A 19,093-nucleotide genomic window follows, 5' to 3' on the forward strand; every position below is an offset into this window, starting at 1 on the left:
ACAGCGTCCTTTAAGCTTTCTGTTATGGCTTTAGGTGACAGTTAAGTCCAATCTGCATTGTCATGTTCCTCTGACACTGGACGCTGCTGTCCAAGCATGGGATCCTCTCTCCTTCATCACAGAGAGCCTTTTCTTCCTAGGCACCTTGATTCCAAACAGCCTGTAGGCCGCTTTCCGGTATTTCTTCGACATGATGTTGTACAGGATTGGGTTGATGGCAGCGCTTAGATAGAAGAGGACGAACGAAAACAGGTTGCAGTATTGGCTGATGACGGCTATTTCCAAGGATCCGGCCTCAAAGGATTTGGAAAACAGGTAGCGTCCTATGTGGAAAGGCAGCCAGCAGAGTATGAAAGCAAAGACCACCACGGCTAGAAAGAGAGATGTGCACATTAGGGAATTAGAGAGATTATGACATTTGCTAATCTTTCTCCTTCAGTCCTATTGATCATAGTGAGCAGGGCCAATCCTACCACGAGGCAGAGTAGAGGAACAATAGCCCCCCAGCCATACCACTCTCTTGCAGCTGTGGGTGCCACACCCCCTAAACTAGCCAGCTGCCCTCAGATGTAATGACAATCCCATAGGAATCTTGTTGGCCCTGTGGGAAACCGAATGCTTTCCTAGATAGACCTTTGGTCTGGTCCAGCAGGGCTCTTCTTTTGTTCTTACAAGAGAACAACTTTCTCTGGAGTGGGGTCCCCTGAATATAGCATGTTTGGACAGAGATGTAAATATTTGTAGGGAAAAGCTTTCAAATCTGTGAGCATTTTTAGAGACTGCTGGATCAATGCAAACCTGCCTGACATGGTGTATTACGGCAAACATTTATGACTGCACTGTCATTCTGCCTGGCGATAGAACAAGGGACACTTGTCTGGGCCATGCAGGATACAAAACTGTCATTTTGTCAACACATGTCATTCTGTGCACACAGACCTGGAATGTTCCTGCACGTTTCACTTTCAGCATGTCTTGCACCAAATGGGTTTTTAACCAAGGAGAGTTTTTAAAAACAGTGTGAAATGCTAAGGGCTGGGGTGGGGTGGGGCTGCTGAAAGTGAACAGGAGGAGTTCCCTAAAACACCACGGGTAGCCTGACAATCCATCAGGAAAAGGCTGTGGGGGACTCCTGTGCAGCCAATCTCCTTTTAACCCTTCACAGACCATGTACCGCACCCTGCATGTGGAATTCCCTCAGATCCATTCCAGGTATGTACATCTCTTTCATTCATTCAAATGTTGACATTCAGCTTTCCCATGAAAACCGTCAATAAAAATGCCTCCTATCATAGTAAAATAACACGATAGAACAATTTGCAGCTATTTGCACAGCCGCTCCAAAGAGAAGCAATCTAAAATCAAATAAAATCAGAAAGAGATGGGAGGAACAATCCTATGGACCCTGGAGCAGCTGCTGAGGGGCTGCAGGGTGCTTTGCACCTCCCTCCCTGCAGGCAGAAGCCTTCCCGGTACAGCTGTGGAAAGCTTTGCTACCATTGCTGCCCACAGTGTTCTATGGGTGTGGAGGCCAGAAGGGGGGTTGTCGGAGGAGCCCATGGATCCACAAAATCCTAAGCCCGCTTGTTCCCCCAACACACACCCAAGCAGGCACTGAAACTATGCTGGTCCTGAAACTGGCTTCGATGGGAGGGGAAAAGTTGTTTTCTTAAAATGCCAGCAAACAAGCCACCAACAACTGCCCCCCCCCATGTCCTGCCCTATCTACTAAGAACTGGCAGAGCTCTGGATGCAGCAGTGGGTCAGCTGCGGATCTCCCCCCACCCCCCACTTAGGATTCTTCTGCCAGAGAAGCAGCAGCCATCAATCACCCAGTAAAAGTTTTGAAGGATAAAAAGGTCTTAATCTGTCATCACCCTCCCCCCGCCCCTGTTGCTGCCAGCCAAGTCTGCCTGGGGAGGGTATTCTATCATCAGGGCATCATCTCCCTGTCATGACTTTCTGAAAGCAGGGGTACCTACCTCGAGAAAGACCTCCTGCTCAGATAATTTAACTTTTGAGGAGAGCGATAAACAGTGGAGACTGATGGTTCTGATATCCGTGGGGCAGTGAATCCATTCCGGGTTTCAGTCAGAACCAGTCAGAACTCTAAAGAACCTATCCATGGTGCCGAACCCTATCCCCAAAGTAGGTTCAGGACCTTGGATAGCTCCTTTAGAGTTCTGACTGAAACCCAGAGTGGATTCACCAACCCACTGACATCGGAGCCACCAGCCTCCACTGGCAATGAACACACTCCTTTTTGTTTTTGTCTTGTTTGGGGTCAGGCTGGAAAGCAGAGTACCAGTTGAAAACTACCAGTTTTCTAAAGAATTTTAAACCTTGCACTTATTTTTGAGGAGCTGAGGCTAAAACAGAATGCCAACTTCTGAATATTATCCAAACAATCCCACAACTCTCTGTGGAGGTTAGTTTAATACATGCTCCCCTTTCATGTGTGTTTTCTTCAGTACATTTGATCATGAGAAGCTGCAGAAAGACAGAGAACTGCAGCAAAAGCACTCTGAAGTTGGATCTGTGTGTAGATATACCTGCTAACATCTGCCAAAGAAAATGACATGTAATAAATAAATGCATAAACAGACATGGTACATTATATAAACTTTCTGGTGGAAATAGTGTTCTGGAGTTCAAGCTATTAAAAGGAAGCCTTTAAAAGAAATAGATTGGAGTTCACGCTATTCAAAGGGCGCATTCACACGTTTCACCCTAATTTGGTTTCCATATTTCTGTTTTGCTTTCTGTTCTCCCTTCATTACAATCTGAATACTTCTGGGCCAAACAAGTCTGTCTCTGTGCATAAATGGACACAAATCCAGATATTAAACATGGTAACACTGCTGTGGGGTGTGTGTGTGTGTCTTTGACATTCAGTCAGGGCCTGCTCAAGACATTTTGGTACCTGAGCTGAAGGACAAGATGGCTCCCATCCTCTCATTCCACATACAGAAGCTAGCCGTTGAAATTAATTTCAGGATGGTGGTGGGCCAGCATCCTGCTGAGGCAGCAAGCTAGATTAGAGGGTACAGGGCATGCTGTGTGGCCCACACAGCTTTCTATCCTGCAGCACCTTGCAGCCCCAGCCCCAGGGCTGGCCCTACCATTAGGCAGGGTGAGACAGCTACCTCAGGCATCAGATTTTGGATGTCATAAAACATCAGCAGATTGACAGTTATTTAGGAAGCAATCCTATGGCCGCTAGTCAGTGGCTAGACGGCCATAGGATAGGTCAGTTCCCAGAAATTGATCTCCAGCCTTGTAGGCAGTGCGGAACAGCCCTGCGTGCCGCACTCAGAAAAGGAGTGCGGAGCGGCAAAAATGGGTCATTCCTGTGCGCCACACTCAGAAAAGGAGTGCGGAACGGCAAAAATGGGTCATTCCTGGAGGCATGTCAGGGCGGGGAAGTCGGAAATGCTGGTACAGCACATCCTACATGTCATCCAGCCGCCGCTTCCCCCACTCCGACTTCCTGCAGCTAGACAGCCAAAATTGGCTGTTTAGCCACAAATGCAGGGTGGCTGAAGCGCGGTGGGGACAATCCCCTCTGCACTTCTCCTGCCCTGCACTGGATAGGCGGCCGCCTATCCTGGTAGGATTGCTCCCTCCATTGATTATTGTTGTGTGTGTGTGGCTCTGTCCAGCTCCCAGCATCCACTGCCTGAGGCAGATACCTCAGTTTACCTAATGGTAGGGCCAGCCCCGGATTCAGTAACAGACTTGAACAGTGGTAAACTTTAGGGAGGAAAAAAAGTTTAATAGGGAAACGCCAATGTGAGATTGCTGAGTTGGAATTCGTTAGGAAATCTGAAACTGGAATTTGGTCTCAACAAACCTGAGAATGTTTAGCTCACTATGGAAAGTATTTCCCATATTTTTTCCAAGAAGCACACAGTAGCACACGTAGTTCACCTCCACCCTCTTTTATCCTCATAACAACCTTGTGAAGTAGGTTACGGTTCAGAGATGGTAACTAACAAAGTCACCCAGTCAGCTTCATGGATCATCAGGGATTTGAACCCGGGCCTCCCCCAGTCCTAGTCCAACACTCTAACTGCTGCTTTATAATGGTTCTCCACATATTTAGCTTTTTGTCTACACTATTTATTTTGCTAAGCCGATTTATTCCTATTGGCTCCTAGACAACTAGTTGGCCCATGCCAACTCTGACTGGATTTTGTATATTCATCTGATTGGCTTATGTCCTCATTTATATTCCGGGTGATACTATGACATACCTATGGCTCTCTCTTGCTTGCTTGACTTTTGGCCTTACATTATAAAAAATAACATCCTCTTTCTTTTCACTGAGCTCATGATGTCTGTATTGATATATATATACACACACCTACACACTGCTTCATGTATTTGAGAAAGGAGGTTTTGGCCTCAGAAAGTTTATAGTGATAGGGAAGCAGGGCCGGCCCTGCCATTAGTCATAGTGAGGCAGTTGCCTCCTCGATTGGAAGTTTCATGAAAGGGCAGCAAACTATTGGTTATTTAATTTATTATTGTGCACTTGACTGCCTCAGATGCCAAAATACCTTGACTGGCCTTGAATACTATGCAACTTGACTGGGGTGGGGCGGGTGCCATTTGCTGTTCCACCTCAGGTAGCAAAGGGTCTTGGGTCAACCCTGAGGTAAATGAAGGAGGGAGCTGAAGCCTTAAAAGTCCACAGGAATAAAGATCTAATGATCCAAAGTGTCTTCCCCGAGGGCACTTATGTCTTCAGACTGCTTTGCAGCCAAATGGGCCTGTTTGGTCAGAGCATGATTGAGGAGTTTCATATGTGCCCTTCAACCTTTATTCCTGTACACCCTTGAGAATGCATCTCTCCTCTCCTATTATGCTACAATAAAAAAGCTTATGCTACATTTGTTATTATTTTAATGTGCAACAAGACACTGTGCCCCTCACCCCACATACACCATTTAATTTTTTTTTGGCATAATAGGTTTGTTGATACACTTAGGGCGCAATCCTATGCATGTTTAGATGGAGAAAAGGCCTACAACTCCCAGCATGCCCCAGCCAGCCATGCTGGCTGGGGCATGCTGGAAGTTGTAGGCCTTTTCTCCATCTAAACATGCATGGAATTGTGCCCTTAAATGATACAGAAGTTTTGAGGCAAAACTATCATGGTCATTTTTTTTTCTCCCCCCCCCCTTTTATTTTGGAGGCAAAGTTATTATGGACATCTTCATCCTCAGAACGAATGGTGTCACTATAAAAAAACAACAACAGCGGGGCCAGAATTTCCTTTAAAATTTCCTGTAGAATCCTGTGCTCCCTGGGAGGGCAGTTGAAGGGCCACAGGATGCTTCAGACCTCCCTCTCTGTCGGAGAAGACGGAGGTCTGAAGGGCAAACAACATGTTACTTTAATTGTGTAACCCATAGCTGAGCAGATAGTTTTCTTCACAATTTATTACTACATTTAAAACCTACATTTTTCCCCTCTTGCAAGGAACCTAAGGCGGCTTACATGTTCCTCCTTCTCTCCATTTTATGCTCACAACAACCTTGTGAGACTGGTTAGGCTGAGAGTCAGCAACAGGCCGAAAGTCACCCTGTGAGCTTCATGACCGAGTAGGGACTAGAACTCAAAACGTCCAAGTCCCAGTCCAACACTATATCCACTACACCACACTTTAGTGTACCTGTGCATAGCCCTGATTAGGATCAGGGCCAGGTTGCACCGGGAGGGGAGGATTAAACCCAGTTTTCCCTGAAAGTATACACACACACACACACATCCATGGAGGGTGAGTTAAAAAAGAAAAAAAGCCTCTATTGGAGACAATGGATTTCTCTCATTTTTAACCCCCCCTGAGTAGCGGCGAGGTGGAATTTCAAGGGGGGGGGGGACATGGGTGTGTGGGAAGGTTTAATCCTCCCCTCTCACTTTACCCTGATCCTGATTTGAATCAGGGCCATATGCAGTTATACTAAAGTAAATAAAACTATTGCTCATCTACACTCTACACAATTAAACATAATGCGTAGTTCGACCCTGTGAATGGAAGCTTCCCTACAGTGGTGGCAGAAATCTCCGCTGCCATCACTGCCCACTCAGTGATGTTTCATGGGCAGTGAGGGCCTGATTGAGCAGGGGGCTGCAGGTCCACAGTATCCTAAACCACTTAATTCCCTTGACAGGCCCTGAAACTACACCTGTCCTATAGCTGGCACAGTTAATTCCCTCCTACTGCTGGCAAAGAAACTGGGGAGTGGGGGGGGGGACGCATCCACCCTCCTGCCCTAGCTGCATTGAGCTGGCTGGTTTCTGGATGCAACAGTGGCTTCTCAGAAATCCATTAATTTCAAAACATTACTGTTACATATATAGTAAAAAAATAAAATAAAAATCAAAATGTTAATGCAATACACTTAAAATGGAAAAAGTATTTTAGTGCAGATTTTAAAAACTGATTAACAAACAATATCAATGCCTTTCTGCTTGGTTTCATTTTAGAAATGTGCCCCCCCCCACCTTTAAATTAATGCTAAAACCCTTCTTAGCTAAGTTTTGTAAATAATAATAATAATAATAATAATAATGTGTGCAAAAGCTCCTAATTTTTCCACAAAAAGGTTTTTAAAAATCTATTAAAAAATGGCAAGTTGGGGTGAATCCACCCCCCAGCTCTGTCATGCCAGCTATTGTAGACAGAACATGGCAGGTTGTAAGCAGAGGAAAAAGCACTGTATCTGCCAAAGGGCATCTCTACACCAGCCTAAAATCCTGCATTTAAAACGGGGCTTTCTGCTTCCGTTTTAAATGCAGGATCACAACTCCCTTTTTTTCATGTGCTTCCTTCCCCTCCCCGTCCCCTCTCCTTCTCCCCATATCTGAGCCTTCCATTCTCTTTCATTGGTCTCGCTTCTCTTATTGCCGCTTTCCCTCTTTTCACAGAGGGAGCTCAAGCAGAACACACCAGGGTAATTTGATAGCTCATTATCTGAGATCTATTTAAAAACGGAACAAAGGGCATTCAATGCCTTGAATGATCACGGCGTCATGTAAAGAGCCCGCAAATTTCCGTGAAGGAACCATCTCAATGGCAGGATAAAAGCTCCATGTGAAGAAAGCCCAAAGTGTGGAAAGTCAATTCCACTTATAGTTCACAAGACAAGAGCAATGGCTGGATAGTGCTAGGACCCTCCAGTCTGGATATACCCTAAGAGTAGGCAGAAGCCTGAAGAACAATGAGCTCATGTTAGTAAACGCTAAGAAACTCCCTTAAAAAAGGCTTCCAACATCTTCTCAAGGGAAAAAACAGAGACTGTGTTTTAGGACAGATCAGGTACAAGCAGAAACCATACAGATGTTAAATGCTAAAATGCCATCTTTCCATCTAAATTCACACTTAGTTATTTTTAAAAGGGCAAATTGCAACAGCTGGAGGAAGGGCTGATAATTAATGAGACCAGAGCAGGTGTGGAGGGGGAATTTAACTCTTTCCTCCCCTGCTGCTGTTGGGGGTGCAGATGGACGATCCTCCTCTGAAGCCAATATTTTGCTTTGTGTGAGAAAGGCCACACTGGAATCAATGGGAGATTTCCCCCTAACGAAAGGGCGGGGAACCTTTTTTTTCTGTTGAGAGCCACATTTCCTCCGGGGTGATGTCTCAGAGGTCACATGACACCATTGGCCAGGACCAGAGTCAAAAGTGGGTGGGGCTAGACCTTCCCTTTCAAAGCAAAGACCAGCTTCTGAGAAGGGATATTTCTCAGGACCGCAGAAGGGGAGGAAAGGGTTAGATTACTCCACCTGCTGTGATCCTGATAATGATCAGCCCCCTGCCCAGCCGATGCAATCAGTATTTTACCAAACCTGCAAGTTAGATGCAAAACTTCAACATTTTTAGAATTAAATACACTTAAAGGAAGCTTTGTGCTAGCAAACCTTTGAAACCTCACTCCCACCGTGCATATCACCTAAAATAAGGTTTCGGCGGCAATGCTATGTGCATTTATTTGGGGGTAAGCCCCAGTGAGCACACTGAGACTTACTTGTGAGTAGACATGCCTAGGATTGTGCTGTTAATTTGACTGAAAGCACATGGGGGCTTGTAATAGTCCAGAGGTTTTTCTTTAGTCCGGGCTCAGTCTTGGAAAATATAAGCAGAAAATGCCCCAAGAGCATGGATGGTGTGCCTTTTCTTTTACTGATCTAAAAACAAGTGTCCTGGAATCTGCAGAGAAGGTGCATTTTTCTCCTACCAAGCCACAACAAAGAATGACTGTCAATGCAGAATTATTGCAAAACACCACTTTTTGAAAATGATGTAGTACTCTCCTGTTGTGGTGATGTTAGCTACTCTGAAAGTTTTCATCAGAAAACATGTGGGGAGGAAACAGAGCTAGGGAAAAATGATATCCTACTCTTCAGCTAAGAAAGCAGACTTGTCTCTCTATAGAAGTGTAACTTGGATTATCACTTGCTTTGTGCATGATCCAGCTAAATCTGAGCATTTTAAAGTCCCACTGATTTCAGTGGGAGACCTGTGCCCAAATGTTGTCCACTGAACAATCCTTTGTGTGTTTACTCTGAAGTAAGTCCCACTGTATTCAATAAGACTTACTCCTTAGTGAACAGGATTGCAGCTGAGCAGTGTTTACTTGGAAGTTCATCCCTCAGCATTTCATAGCACTTACTACATACCAGAAGTGTATGTAGGATTGTAGCCTTAATGGTGTTTAACTTTGGCTGAATCATGCTCTATATAATTAGTATCATCTCCTGTAAAAAAATGGATGAGACCCTGCTAACTTGTAACATCCCAAACATTACAAGATACGGTCATTTTTCCTTTTAATATTCAGTACTAAAAAGCTAAAATATTACTCTGAGAAGCGCCAAGACCTTGGTCAATGAGAATTGTGTCACAGGGGAAATAGGCTCAGCTCATATTTTCCATTAATCACCAGAGTAAAAACATAACATGCATATTAACTTTTCTGAATTACCAAGCAGATATTGGTAACTGGGAAAACAAACAGAAGTGAAAACAGAGAAGCAACAGTTTGCCTCATTCAAAGCATTTAATCCCCTCACTTTCATGAGAATGAATTTTACTCATTCTGCTGAGATAATAATCAGGAGGATAAGAATTTGTTGTTGTTCAGTCGTTCAGTCGTGTCCGACTCTTCGTGACCCCATGGACCATAGCACGCCAGGCCTTCCTGTCCTGCGCTCTCTCCCGGAGCGTGCTCAAGTTCATATTCATTGCATCCGTGATGCTATCTAGCCATCTCATCCTCTGCCGTCCCCTTCTCCTTTTGCCTTCAGTCTTTCCCAGCATCAGGGTCTTTTCCAGGGAGTTTTCTCTTCACATTAGGTGGCCAAAATATTGGAGCTTCAGCTTCAGTATCTGTCCTTCCAATGAGCACTCAGGGTTGATTTCCTTTAGGATGGACTGATTTGACCTCCTTGCAGTCCAGGGGACTCATAAGAGTCTTCTCCAGCACCACAGTTCGAAAGCATCAATTCTTCGGCGCTCAGCCTTCCTTATAGTCCAGCTCTCACAGCCATACATTACTACTGGGAAAACCATAGCTTTGATTAGACGGACCTTTGTCGGCAAGGTGATGTCTCTGCTTCTTACTATGCTGTCTAGGTTGGCCATAGCTTTCCTCCCAAGGAGCAAGCGTCTTTTAACAGTCACCGTCTGCGGTGATCTTGGAGCCCAAGAAAGTAAAATCTGTCACTGCTTCCATTTCTTCCCCTTCTATATGCCAGGAAGTGATGGGGCCAGATGCCATGATCTTAGTTTTTTTAATGTTGAGTTTCAAACCAGCTTTTGCACTCTCCTCTTTCACCCTCAACAAGAGGCTCTTGAGATCCTCTTCGCTTTCTGCCATTAGGGTGGTATCGTCTGCATATCGGAGGTTGTTGATAATTCTCCCAGCAATCTTAATTCCGACCTCTGATTCATCCAACCCGGCATTTCTCATGATGTACTCTGCATATAAGTTAAATAAGCAGGGTGACAATATGCAGCCTTGTCGTACTCCTTTCCCAATTTTGAACCAATCGTTTGTTCCATCTCTGGTTCTTACTGTTGCTTCTTGACCCTCGTACAGGTTTCTCAGGAGACAGGTAAGGTGGTCTAGTACTCCCATCACTTTAAGAATTTAAAGCCACAGTTTGTTGTGATCCACACAATCAAAGGCTTTAGCGTAGTCAATGAAGCAGAAATAGACGTTTTTCTGGAATTCTCTTGCTTTCTCCATGATGCAGCGAATGTTGGCGATTTGATCTCTAGTTCCTCTGCCTCTTCAAAACCCAGCTTGTACTTCCAGTAGTTCTCGGTTCACATACTGCTGAAGCCTAGCTTGTAGGATTTTGAGCATCACCTTGCTGGCATGTGAAATGAGCGCAATTGTGCGGTAGTTTGAACACTCTTTGGCGTTGCCCTTCTTTGGAATTGGAATGTAAACTGACCTTTTCCAGTCTTGTGGCCACTGTTGAGTGTTCCAGATTTGTTGGCATATTGAATGCAGCACTTTAACAGCATCATCTTTTAGGATTTTAAATAGCTCGGCTGGAATACTGTCATCTCCGCTAGCTTTGTTGTTACTAATGCTTCCTAAGGCCCACTTGACTTCACTGTCTAGGATGTCCGGCTCAAGTTCAGTGACCGCACTATCATGGCTATCAGGGACATTCAGATCTTTCCTGTATAGTTCTTCTGTGTATTCTTTCCACCTCTTCTTAATCTCATCTGCTTCTGTTAGGTCCCTGCCTTCTTTGTCCTTTATCATGCCCGTCTTTGCACAAAACGTTCCCTTGAGATCTCCAATTTTCTTGAAGAGATCTCTAGTCTTTCCCATTCTGTTGTTTTCCTCAATTTCTTTGCATTGTTCATTTAAGAAGGCCTTCTTGTCTCTCCTTGCTATTCTCTGGAACTCTGCATTCAGTTGGGTATATCTTCCCCTTTCTCCCTTGCTTTTCGCTTCCCTTCTTTCCTCAGCTACTTGTAAAGCCTCATCAGACAGCCACTTTGCTTTCTTGCATTTCTTTTTCTTTGGGATGGATTGAGTTGCTGCCTCCTGAACAATGTTACGGACCTCCGTCCATAGTTCCTCAGGCACTCTGTCTATCAGGTCTAATCCCTGAAATCTATTCCTCACCTCCACTGTATATTCATCAGGGATATGATTTAGGTCATACCTGAACGGTTTAGTGGTTTTCCCGACGTTCTTCAATTTAAGCCGAAATTTTGCAAGAAGCAGTTCATGATCTGAGCCACAGTCAGCTCCAGGTCTTGTTTTTACTGACTGTATGGAGCTTCTCCATCTTTGGCTGCAAAGGACATAATCAATCTGATTTCGATATTGACCATCTGGTGACGTCCATGTGTAGAGTCGCCTCTTGTGCTGTTGGAAAAGAGTGTTTGCTATGATCAGCATGTTCTCTTGGCAAAACTCTATTAGCTTTTGTCCTGCTTCATTTTGTACACCAAGGCCATGCCTGCCTGTTATCCCGGTGATTTCTTGACTTCCTACTTTAGCATTCCAATCCCCTATGATGAAGAGGACATCTTTTTTTGGTGTTAGTTCTAGAAGGTGTTGTAGGTCTTCATAGAACCGATCAACCTCAGCTTCTTCGGCCTCAGTGGTTGGGGCATAGACTTGAATTGCTGTGATGCTGAATGGTTTGCCTTGGATTCGTACTGAGATCATTCTATCATTTTTAAGATTGTACCCCAGTACTGCTTTTCCCACCCTTTTGTTGACTATGAGTGCTACTCCATTTCTTCTAAGGGATTCTTGCCCACAATAGTAGATATGATGGTCACCTGAATTAAATTCACCCATGCCTGTCCATTTTAGTTCGCTGATTCCCAAGATGTCGATGTTCAATCTTGCCATCTCATGTTTGACCACCTCCAGCTTACCTTGATTCATTGATCTGACATTCCAGGTTCCTAAACAATATTGTTCTTTACAGCATCGGATTTTCTTTTCACCACCAGACACATCCACAGCTGAGTGTCCTTTCGGGTTTGGCCCAGCCGCTTCACTCTTTCTGGCGCTACTTGGAAATACCCTCTGCTCTTCCCCAGTAGCATATTGGACACCTTCCGACCTGAGGGGCTCATCTTCCGGCGTCATATCTTTTAGCCTTGTGATACGTTCCATGGGGTTTTCTTGGCAAGAATACTGGAGTGGGTTGCCATTTCCTTCTCCAAGGATAAGAATAAATAGTATTTATGTAGTGTTTTTATATTTTAGAAAAGGGCTGCTTTCTTAGTAGAATTACTCCACCATCCTATGCATGTCTACTCAGATGTAAGTCCCATTCGGTTCAGTGGAGCTTACCCCTACTTAATTGTGTATAGAACTGCAGCCCCAGTTACTTATACTTCAGTTAATAGAACAAATATTGATAGTTTCGTAAAAACTGGTGGTAAGTTGACATTCATTAAAATATCCTTCTTTGGCTCAACAATGTCAGTTTTATTTCCTTCACACAGCGTTCAAGGAATCTGACAAGCATGTAGGTATGACTAATTTTTTAGACTGCAAACCCTCAACACTTACCTGAGAGTATGTCCCATTGAGTTCAATGGGGCTTACATCTGAGTAAGTGTGTTTTTAAATGTATATTAAAAAACAGAGTTGTGTATTTTTAAATGTATATTAAAATTAAAAGCATGCATGATTTCCTGTATGTGTGTGCTAGGAACATAAAAAGCTACCCTTATACTGAGTCAGATCTTTCTAATCCAGTACTGTAACTGATCTTTGTCCCCTCCCCATTCTCTTCAATGGGAAGCGTGCAAATGTGGGCACACAAAAGCAATGTGTACACAGATCTATTGCCTCCCTTTCCATGAATGGGACAGCCCTTAACTAGTGAGGCATTCACAGGGGCTAGCGCATCCATAGTAAATCACTGGATAGGGCCATGTGATTTTCAGTCATAAGAGTATCTGCCGGTCAGACCCATGAATAAAATTTTAATGTGGGAAAAAATTAAACTTTATAGGGGCATTCAAATCCCCATGCAATTAGAATTGCATGAGGGAAAGTGGGGACTAGCATGCCAGCTTTGAGCTCTACAAACATAAGGAGAGCCCTGCTGGATCAGAGCAAGGGTCCATGTAGTCCAGCATTCTGTTCACACAGTGGCCAACAAGCTGCCCGCAGAAAGCCTACAAGCAGGACATGAGTGCAATAGCACCCTCCCACCCATTTCCCCAAGCAAATGGTGTACATAGGCATACTGCCTCTGATACTGGAGGCAACATATAGCTATTATGAGTAGTAGCCATCGACAGACTTAGGGCGCAACCCTATGCATGTTTAGACAGAGAAAAGGCCTACAATTCCCAGCATTCCCCAGCCAGCATGGCTGGCTGGGGAATGCTGAGAGTTGTAGGCCTTTTCTCTGTCTAAACATGCATAGGGTTGTGCCCTTATTCTCCTTGAATTTGTCTGATCCCCTTTTAAAACCATCCAAAGTGGTGGCCATCGCTACGTCTTGTAATTCCATAATTTAACTATGCGCTGTGTGAAAAAATCCTTCCTTTGATCTGTCCTGAAACTCCCACCAATCAGCTTCATGGGATGACCCTGGGTTCTACTATTAAGAGAGAGGGAGAAAAATGTCTCCCAATTCACTTTTTCCACACCATGCATAATTTGTGTACACCTTCATCATGTCGCCTTGGAACTCACCTTTTCTCCAAGCTAAATAATTCCTCACAGGAAGCCCTGTGCAGCCCCATCCTCCTCCATGAGTTGGAGACTGAATGCCTGTCGCAGGAAGCCTGCTGTGACTCTATAGGCTCCGCACACAATACTGAACTCTGGGACACCAGGCTTCCAAATCACGTTGGGGGGGGGGGTTACAGGAGAAGCGCAAGCTCCCCACTGTTCTCCCTTTGAATATGTGAAGGGAAACAGGGATAGCAACAAGTTTGCAATGGAGGGAGCAGTGCTGGAACACTCATCCCTAGAGGTAGTACACTAGACCCACTCTCCATGGTGTGTGGGAACTGAATATGTGAATAGGTTTTACAGACAAGGGCATGCACCAGCCAGTGTTAAGCACGCTTGTAAATCCCATTGATTTCCACGGAAGAATTTTGGAAGACTTTCTAAATAAACTTCCGCATGTTTATTTACAATTAAGTACCCACATTAAGAACATAAGAAGAGCCCTGCTGGATCAGACCAAGGGTCCATCCAGCCCAGCATTCTGTTCACACGGTGGCCAACCAGCTGCTCACGGGAAACCCACAAGCAGGACATGAGTGCAACATCACCCTCCCACCCAAGTTCCCCAGCAACTGGTTATTCAATGATACTTACTCCCAATGAAGTGTGCAAGGAATCGCATCCTCGAGCACATGCTTAACTCTCCCACTGAAGGCAATGTGACTTCAAAGTGCAGAACTCTGACTGGATCATGTCCAGTGTACACTCTTGTGGCCAGATGTGAGCTGCTCCTGTAAGTGAAAATGCGTTGCCAGCATCTGAATAGCCCCATGTCCTTCTTAAAAGCATCTAAGTAATCACATCTCAGCAGAGCTGGCCCACAGCGCTTACTGCCTGAGGCGAAGAGCAAAATGGTGCCCCCGCCCATTATATGTACAGAAGCTGAGCAGCCTGCCCTGTGAATCTGGCAGTGGGCCAGTGACCTCCACTGCACCTGGGCACAGCAGGTTAGCTTAGGGGGTGCGGGGCAGGCCACATGGCAGACACAGCTCTGTCATAGATCATATAACTCATAGAATCATCGGGTTGGAAGGGGCCTACAAGACCATCGAGTCCAACCCCCTGCTCAATGCAGGAAGCCTGATTCCCAGGCAGAATCCCATCCAAATACTAACCAGGGCTGACCCTGCTTAGCTTCTAAAATCAGACGAGATCAGGTGCATCCAGCCCTCTCACTGCCACTTTAGCTTTTGCTGCCCCACTCTGCCTAAGGGAGGGCTGGCCCTGCACCTGCGAGCTCTTACCACTGTTCAAAAATGACATGCAAGACTGACTTGAAAAAAGTAGTAAAAGGTATAACGGGATTCATTTCTGAAAAAGAAAGAGCTGCAGGGGGTAACCCCACCCCCACCCCTGGGAACATATGACCCGTCTGAAATGGAAGTTCTTCCCATTTATCCCACTGAATACCAGTTGCTGGAGAACCACAGCCATGTCTAATGCTATTCATTGTCTTCATGTCCTGCTTATGAGGTTCCCTGAAGCAAATAGTCCTTTGGTCTGATCCTTCAGGGCTTCTCTTGTGTTCTTCCTGACGGCAGTGAGAGAAATATAATCTGCAGAGGCTACTGCCTTTGTTATTGTTAAAAACACCAACAATATTCTACAGATTCCAGAGCATTATCCCTATTCAGTCATTCATTTGGGAATAAATGAGTACATGGTGGGAGAGCATGTGCCCACTGCTCCAGATCCTAATCTCCAGGCGTTCTATGCCACTTGCACAGATCCTGTCCACATGCACTTGAACATGCGTGCGCTCAAACACATGTAGGCTATTATATAAACAACCGGTGACCCTCCATTTTTCAAGGCACCAGATCATGTGCACAGGAGCCTATGAGTGTTTGGTTACACACATGTAGGTTCCATGCAACCTGTTCATTTATATGTGTGGAGGCCAGGTAAAAAAAGGTAAAGGTGTCCCCAGCCAGTCGTGTCTGACTCTAGGGTGTGGTGCTCATCTCCATTTCTAAGCCGAAGAGCCAGCGCTGTCCGAAGACACTTCCGTGGTCATGTGGCCAGCACGACTGAACACCGAGGTGCACGGAACGCTGTTACCTTTCCCACCGAGGCGGTGCCTATTTATCTACTTGCAATTTCTTGCTTTCGAACTGCTAGGTTGGCAGGAGCTGGGACTGAAGACCGGAGCTCACTCCGTCATGCGGCACTCGGGTCTCGAAAATGAATGTATGTATGGAAAACAGGATCTCTAACTGAGTCTCTGGCAAGAACAAAATGGAGAGAGCAACAGTTGTCACTATACACCAATGGTGTAAGAACATGCAAGCTAGTTAGGTTACATGAGATTCTTCATCTGGAAAATGTGCTCAGTGTAACTCCAAAATTTGCATGTTTATACACCAGCAGTAGTTGGTCCAATAGGAGACACAACGTATCTCCCTTATTTCACATCTCAGATCCGCAGAGGTAAGCAGACACGTCCTGGAATAAGCCAAGATATCCTTACCTAACATTTTCACCGTTTGCCTGTCCCTGATGGAAGTCTTTGGTCCAATGTCTTTTCTCTTTCTCCTCCAGAGTTTCCTCACGATGAGGCTGTAGAGGACAGTCAAGCAAAATACAGGCAGGAAAAAAAAGACACTAGAAGTCCACACCATAATGGCCAGAAGCCCTGACTGAATTGCGTACTCTGTGGTTCGGCATTCATTTGTGTCCGAGGGATCTGTCCCGTTCTCATGCTCCACCCCAACCAAGACAAAGATTGGCCCAGCACTGACAAAAGATACTGCCCAGAGCACTAGAATAACCAGCTTAACTTTGCCTTTGGTGATCACCACCTTGGCCCAGAGCGGAAAGCAGACAGCAAAATACCTCTCCACACTCAGGGCAGTGATGTTGAGGATGGTGGAATAAGTACAGCTCTCACTGACAAACTGGAAGAGCTTGCAGAGGAGGTCCCCAAAATTCCAGGGCCGGTACTGCCAGAGGCGGAAGAGATCCAGGGGCATGCAGAGAAAGATCAACAGGTCCGAGAAAGCCATGCTGGAAAGGTACAGGTTGGTTGTCGTCCTCATGTCTCGGAACTTGGAGACCACCAGCATGGTCATCGTGTTCCCTAGAATCCCAATCACAAAGAGGAGCACGCAGGTGACGGTGATGCCAGTGAGCAGCGGTGCAGGGAAGAGGTGCAGTGGGTACTCAGGCCATGTGCTGTTGTCATAGTCCATGACAAGCTGCAGGTTGCTCTCGTTGTGCATCCCTAGGATCTGAAGAGCCTCCTGAGCATGGGCTGGATTCTGATGATCCAAAGGGGCCACGTCAGCTCCTGATCATGTCCAAGGGAGATGAGGTAATGGTGGGGATGACGGCAGCAAGCGATTCTGGACATCCAGGAGGTGCTATACAGAAACAAACCAACAACGACCCAAGCCAGGTGAGCAAGACCTAGGAGGAAAGTGGTGGGGAGGGGGGAGCCTGAAGCCAAGGTAAAGCAAAATCCCAGATTTCAAGAGGCTTCCACTGAGACCACACATGCAGTTCATTAACTAGGTCACTGGAACAGCAATAACCCTGCTTCTGTGTGCACAATGGGGAATGAAGGGGCAGGCTGATGCGTATGAGTATAACCCACTACATGGTCATTTCAAATGAGGAATGTTAAATATGCTTTTGGACTGTGGATTTTTTGTTGTGGTACAATTTTATATAGCTTGTTATATAATTAAATTCTTATCACTACTTTTTACGTTTTGTATTACAGATTTGTTGTTTCATCTAATTTTATTAAAGTTTATGTAATGGTAGCTCCATCCTAATCTTGCACTTCATAAATTTTCTTAAACCCATATCCCTTGATTTCTCGACATTCAGTGATGACTGGTGAATGTGAGAACTGGCTCCCTTGAAAAGTATGGAGGGTGATGTGATCTGTGCCATTTCTGTCTCTGGTGGCCCTTTCGCATACACAAACCCACCACTGGATGGATGTTGCAGTCATCAAGTGACAACCATACATATGGGACCTGGGCTGTAGAATCGAAGCTCTGATAGAACCCAAGTTACCTAGGGAGGTGGTGGGCTCTCCCGCACTGGAGACATGCAAGACAGGGCTGGACAGCCATCTGTCAAGGATGCTCTGACTTGGATTCCTGCATTGAGCAGTGGGTTGGACTCGATGGTCTTGTAGGCCCCTTCCAACCCCACTATTCTATGATTCTATGAAGTTCTTCTCAGCTTCTTCTGCCAAGGCAAAACCATCCATTTGTCAACATCTCACCCACCTAATGCAACCCAGAAACAGCGACACCAGGAGCTGAAGAAAGTGTTTGTGGAACTAACAGCTCAAGATAACTCCAACATTCAAGCCATATCATGTGCTATAGAGGAAGGAAGCTACCGTCACCACCACCAGGAATTCCCATGCAGTATTTCTTACACACTGGGCTGGTTCGCATGACACAACAGTCCATCATGGGTTAATTAACCTTGAGGGGCTGTGGAGTGGCCAGCTGCCTCTATGAATATGCAGTCCCCAACCTGGGGTTGCTGTGGCAGGTTGTGTTGTGCAAACCTGACCAGCAGAGGTTAAATAACCCTTGTGTAACCCACCCCCTGCTGCAGAGTTTCAATCCCTGCTCATCCATGAAGCTCATTGGGTGACTCTGGGTTTGTCACTCTTTCTCTCTCAGACTGTCCCTACCTCAAGGATAGTTGTGGGGATAACACTACATATGGCAACCTGCGCTCCTTGAAGATAGGGCAGGACAAATGCAAGACAGAAATAACATAGAAACAAAGCATGTGTTATTTAACATTTTCACTCACGTCACATCAATACATTCTCCCCAGTGCGGCTTGTCTATTGCCAACGTTGTAATCCTTTCTGTGCCAGGTTAAGGCTTCCCTGTACTCCCAGGCATTTGACAACATACGCTAAGGTTTTAACTGGTCCTGGGAATTTTATTGTTAATTGTTTTAAATTATTTCTGGCTGTAAATGGTTTTTATATTATGTTTTATATTGAATTTTTAAGGTTTAAAGCTTTTGTAACCCACCAAGAAAGCTTGGCTACTGGACATTATAGAAATGTAGTAAATAAATACATACCATTTGATTAACTGATGCAGTACAATCATCCGCGTTAGGTACTTGCCTTCTCTAAAGTTCTTTAGAATTCCCTTGCGACTTCGGTCTTTGTGGGGACAGGGAAGGAGGAGAACCCAACGGCTTTTACCAGTCTCCATTCATCCAACCCTGATCGGATGCATGCCACCAATCAATAAGCAAATCAATCCGATCATAATAACTTACATGCACACATTCCCAATTGGTAAACTGGCTTTAGAATCCCACAGCACGCCTGAAGCCGCAACCTT

At 45.3% G+C, this 19,093-nt stretch overlaps 1 protein-coding gene across 1 annotated transcript; it reads right to left on the reverse strand.

The window, feature by feature from the left end:
- Positions 1-60: 60 nt before the first annotated feature.
- Positions 61-16,975, reverse strand: GHSR (growth hormone secretagogue receptor). Its single transcript, XM_084842070.1, has 2 exons — positions 16,225-16,975; positions 61-371 (listed from the first exon to the last, which is right to left on the reverse strand). Exons 1-2 carry the CDS (start codon positions 16,973-16,975, stop codon positions 61-63), a joined length of 1,062 nt encoding a protein of 353 aa, XP_084698196.1.
- Positions 16,976-19,093: the final 2,118 nt, after the last annotated feature.

The sequence above is a fragment of the Heloderma suspectum genome, chromosome 3 (genome assembly GCF_057233095.1).
Source record: "Heloderma suspectum isolate Gila_16-S chromosome 3, 16-S_ref, whole genome shotgun sequence".
NCBI lineage: Eukaryota > Metazoa > Chordata > Lepidosauria > Squamata > Helodermatidae > Heloderma > Heloderma suspectum.

What these genes read in the sequence shown, in the direction of transcription:
- GHSR (XM_084842070.1), bottom strand. Translation starts at nt 16,975, where the DNA reads ATGCACAACGAGAGCAACCTGCAGCTTGTCATGGACTATGACAACAGC. An exon ending in GCAAACGGTGAAAATGTTAG is followed by an intron (nt 372 to 16,224) that starts GTAAGGATATCT and finishes CTCTCTTTCTAG; the next exon opens with CCGTGGTGGTCTTTGCTTTC.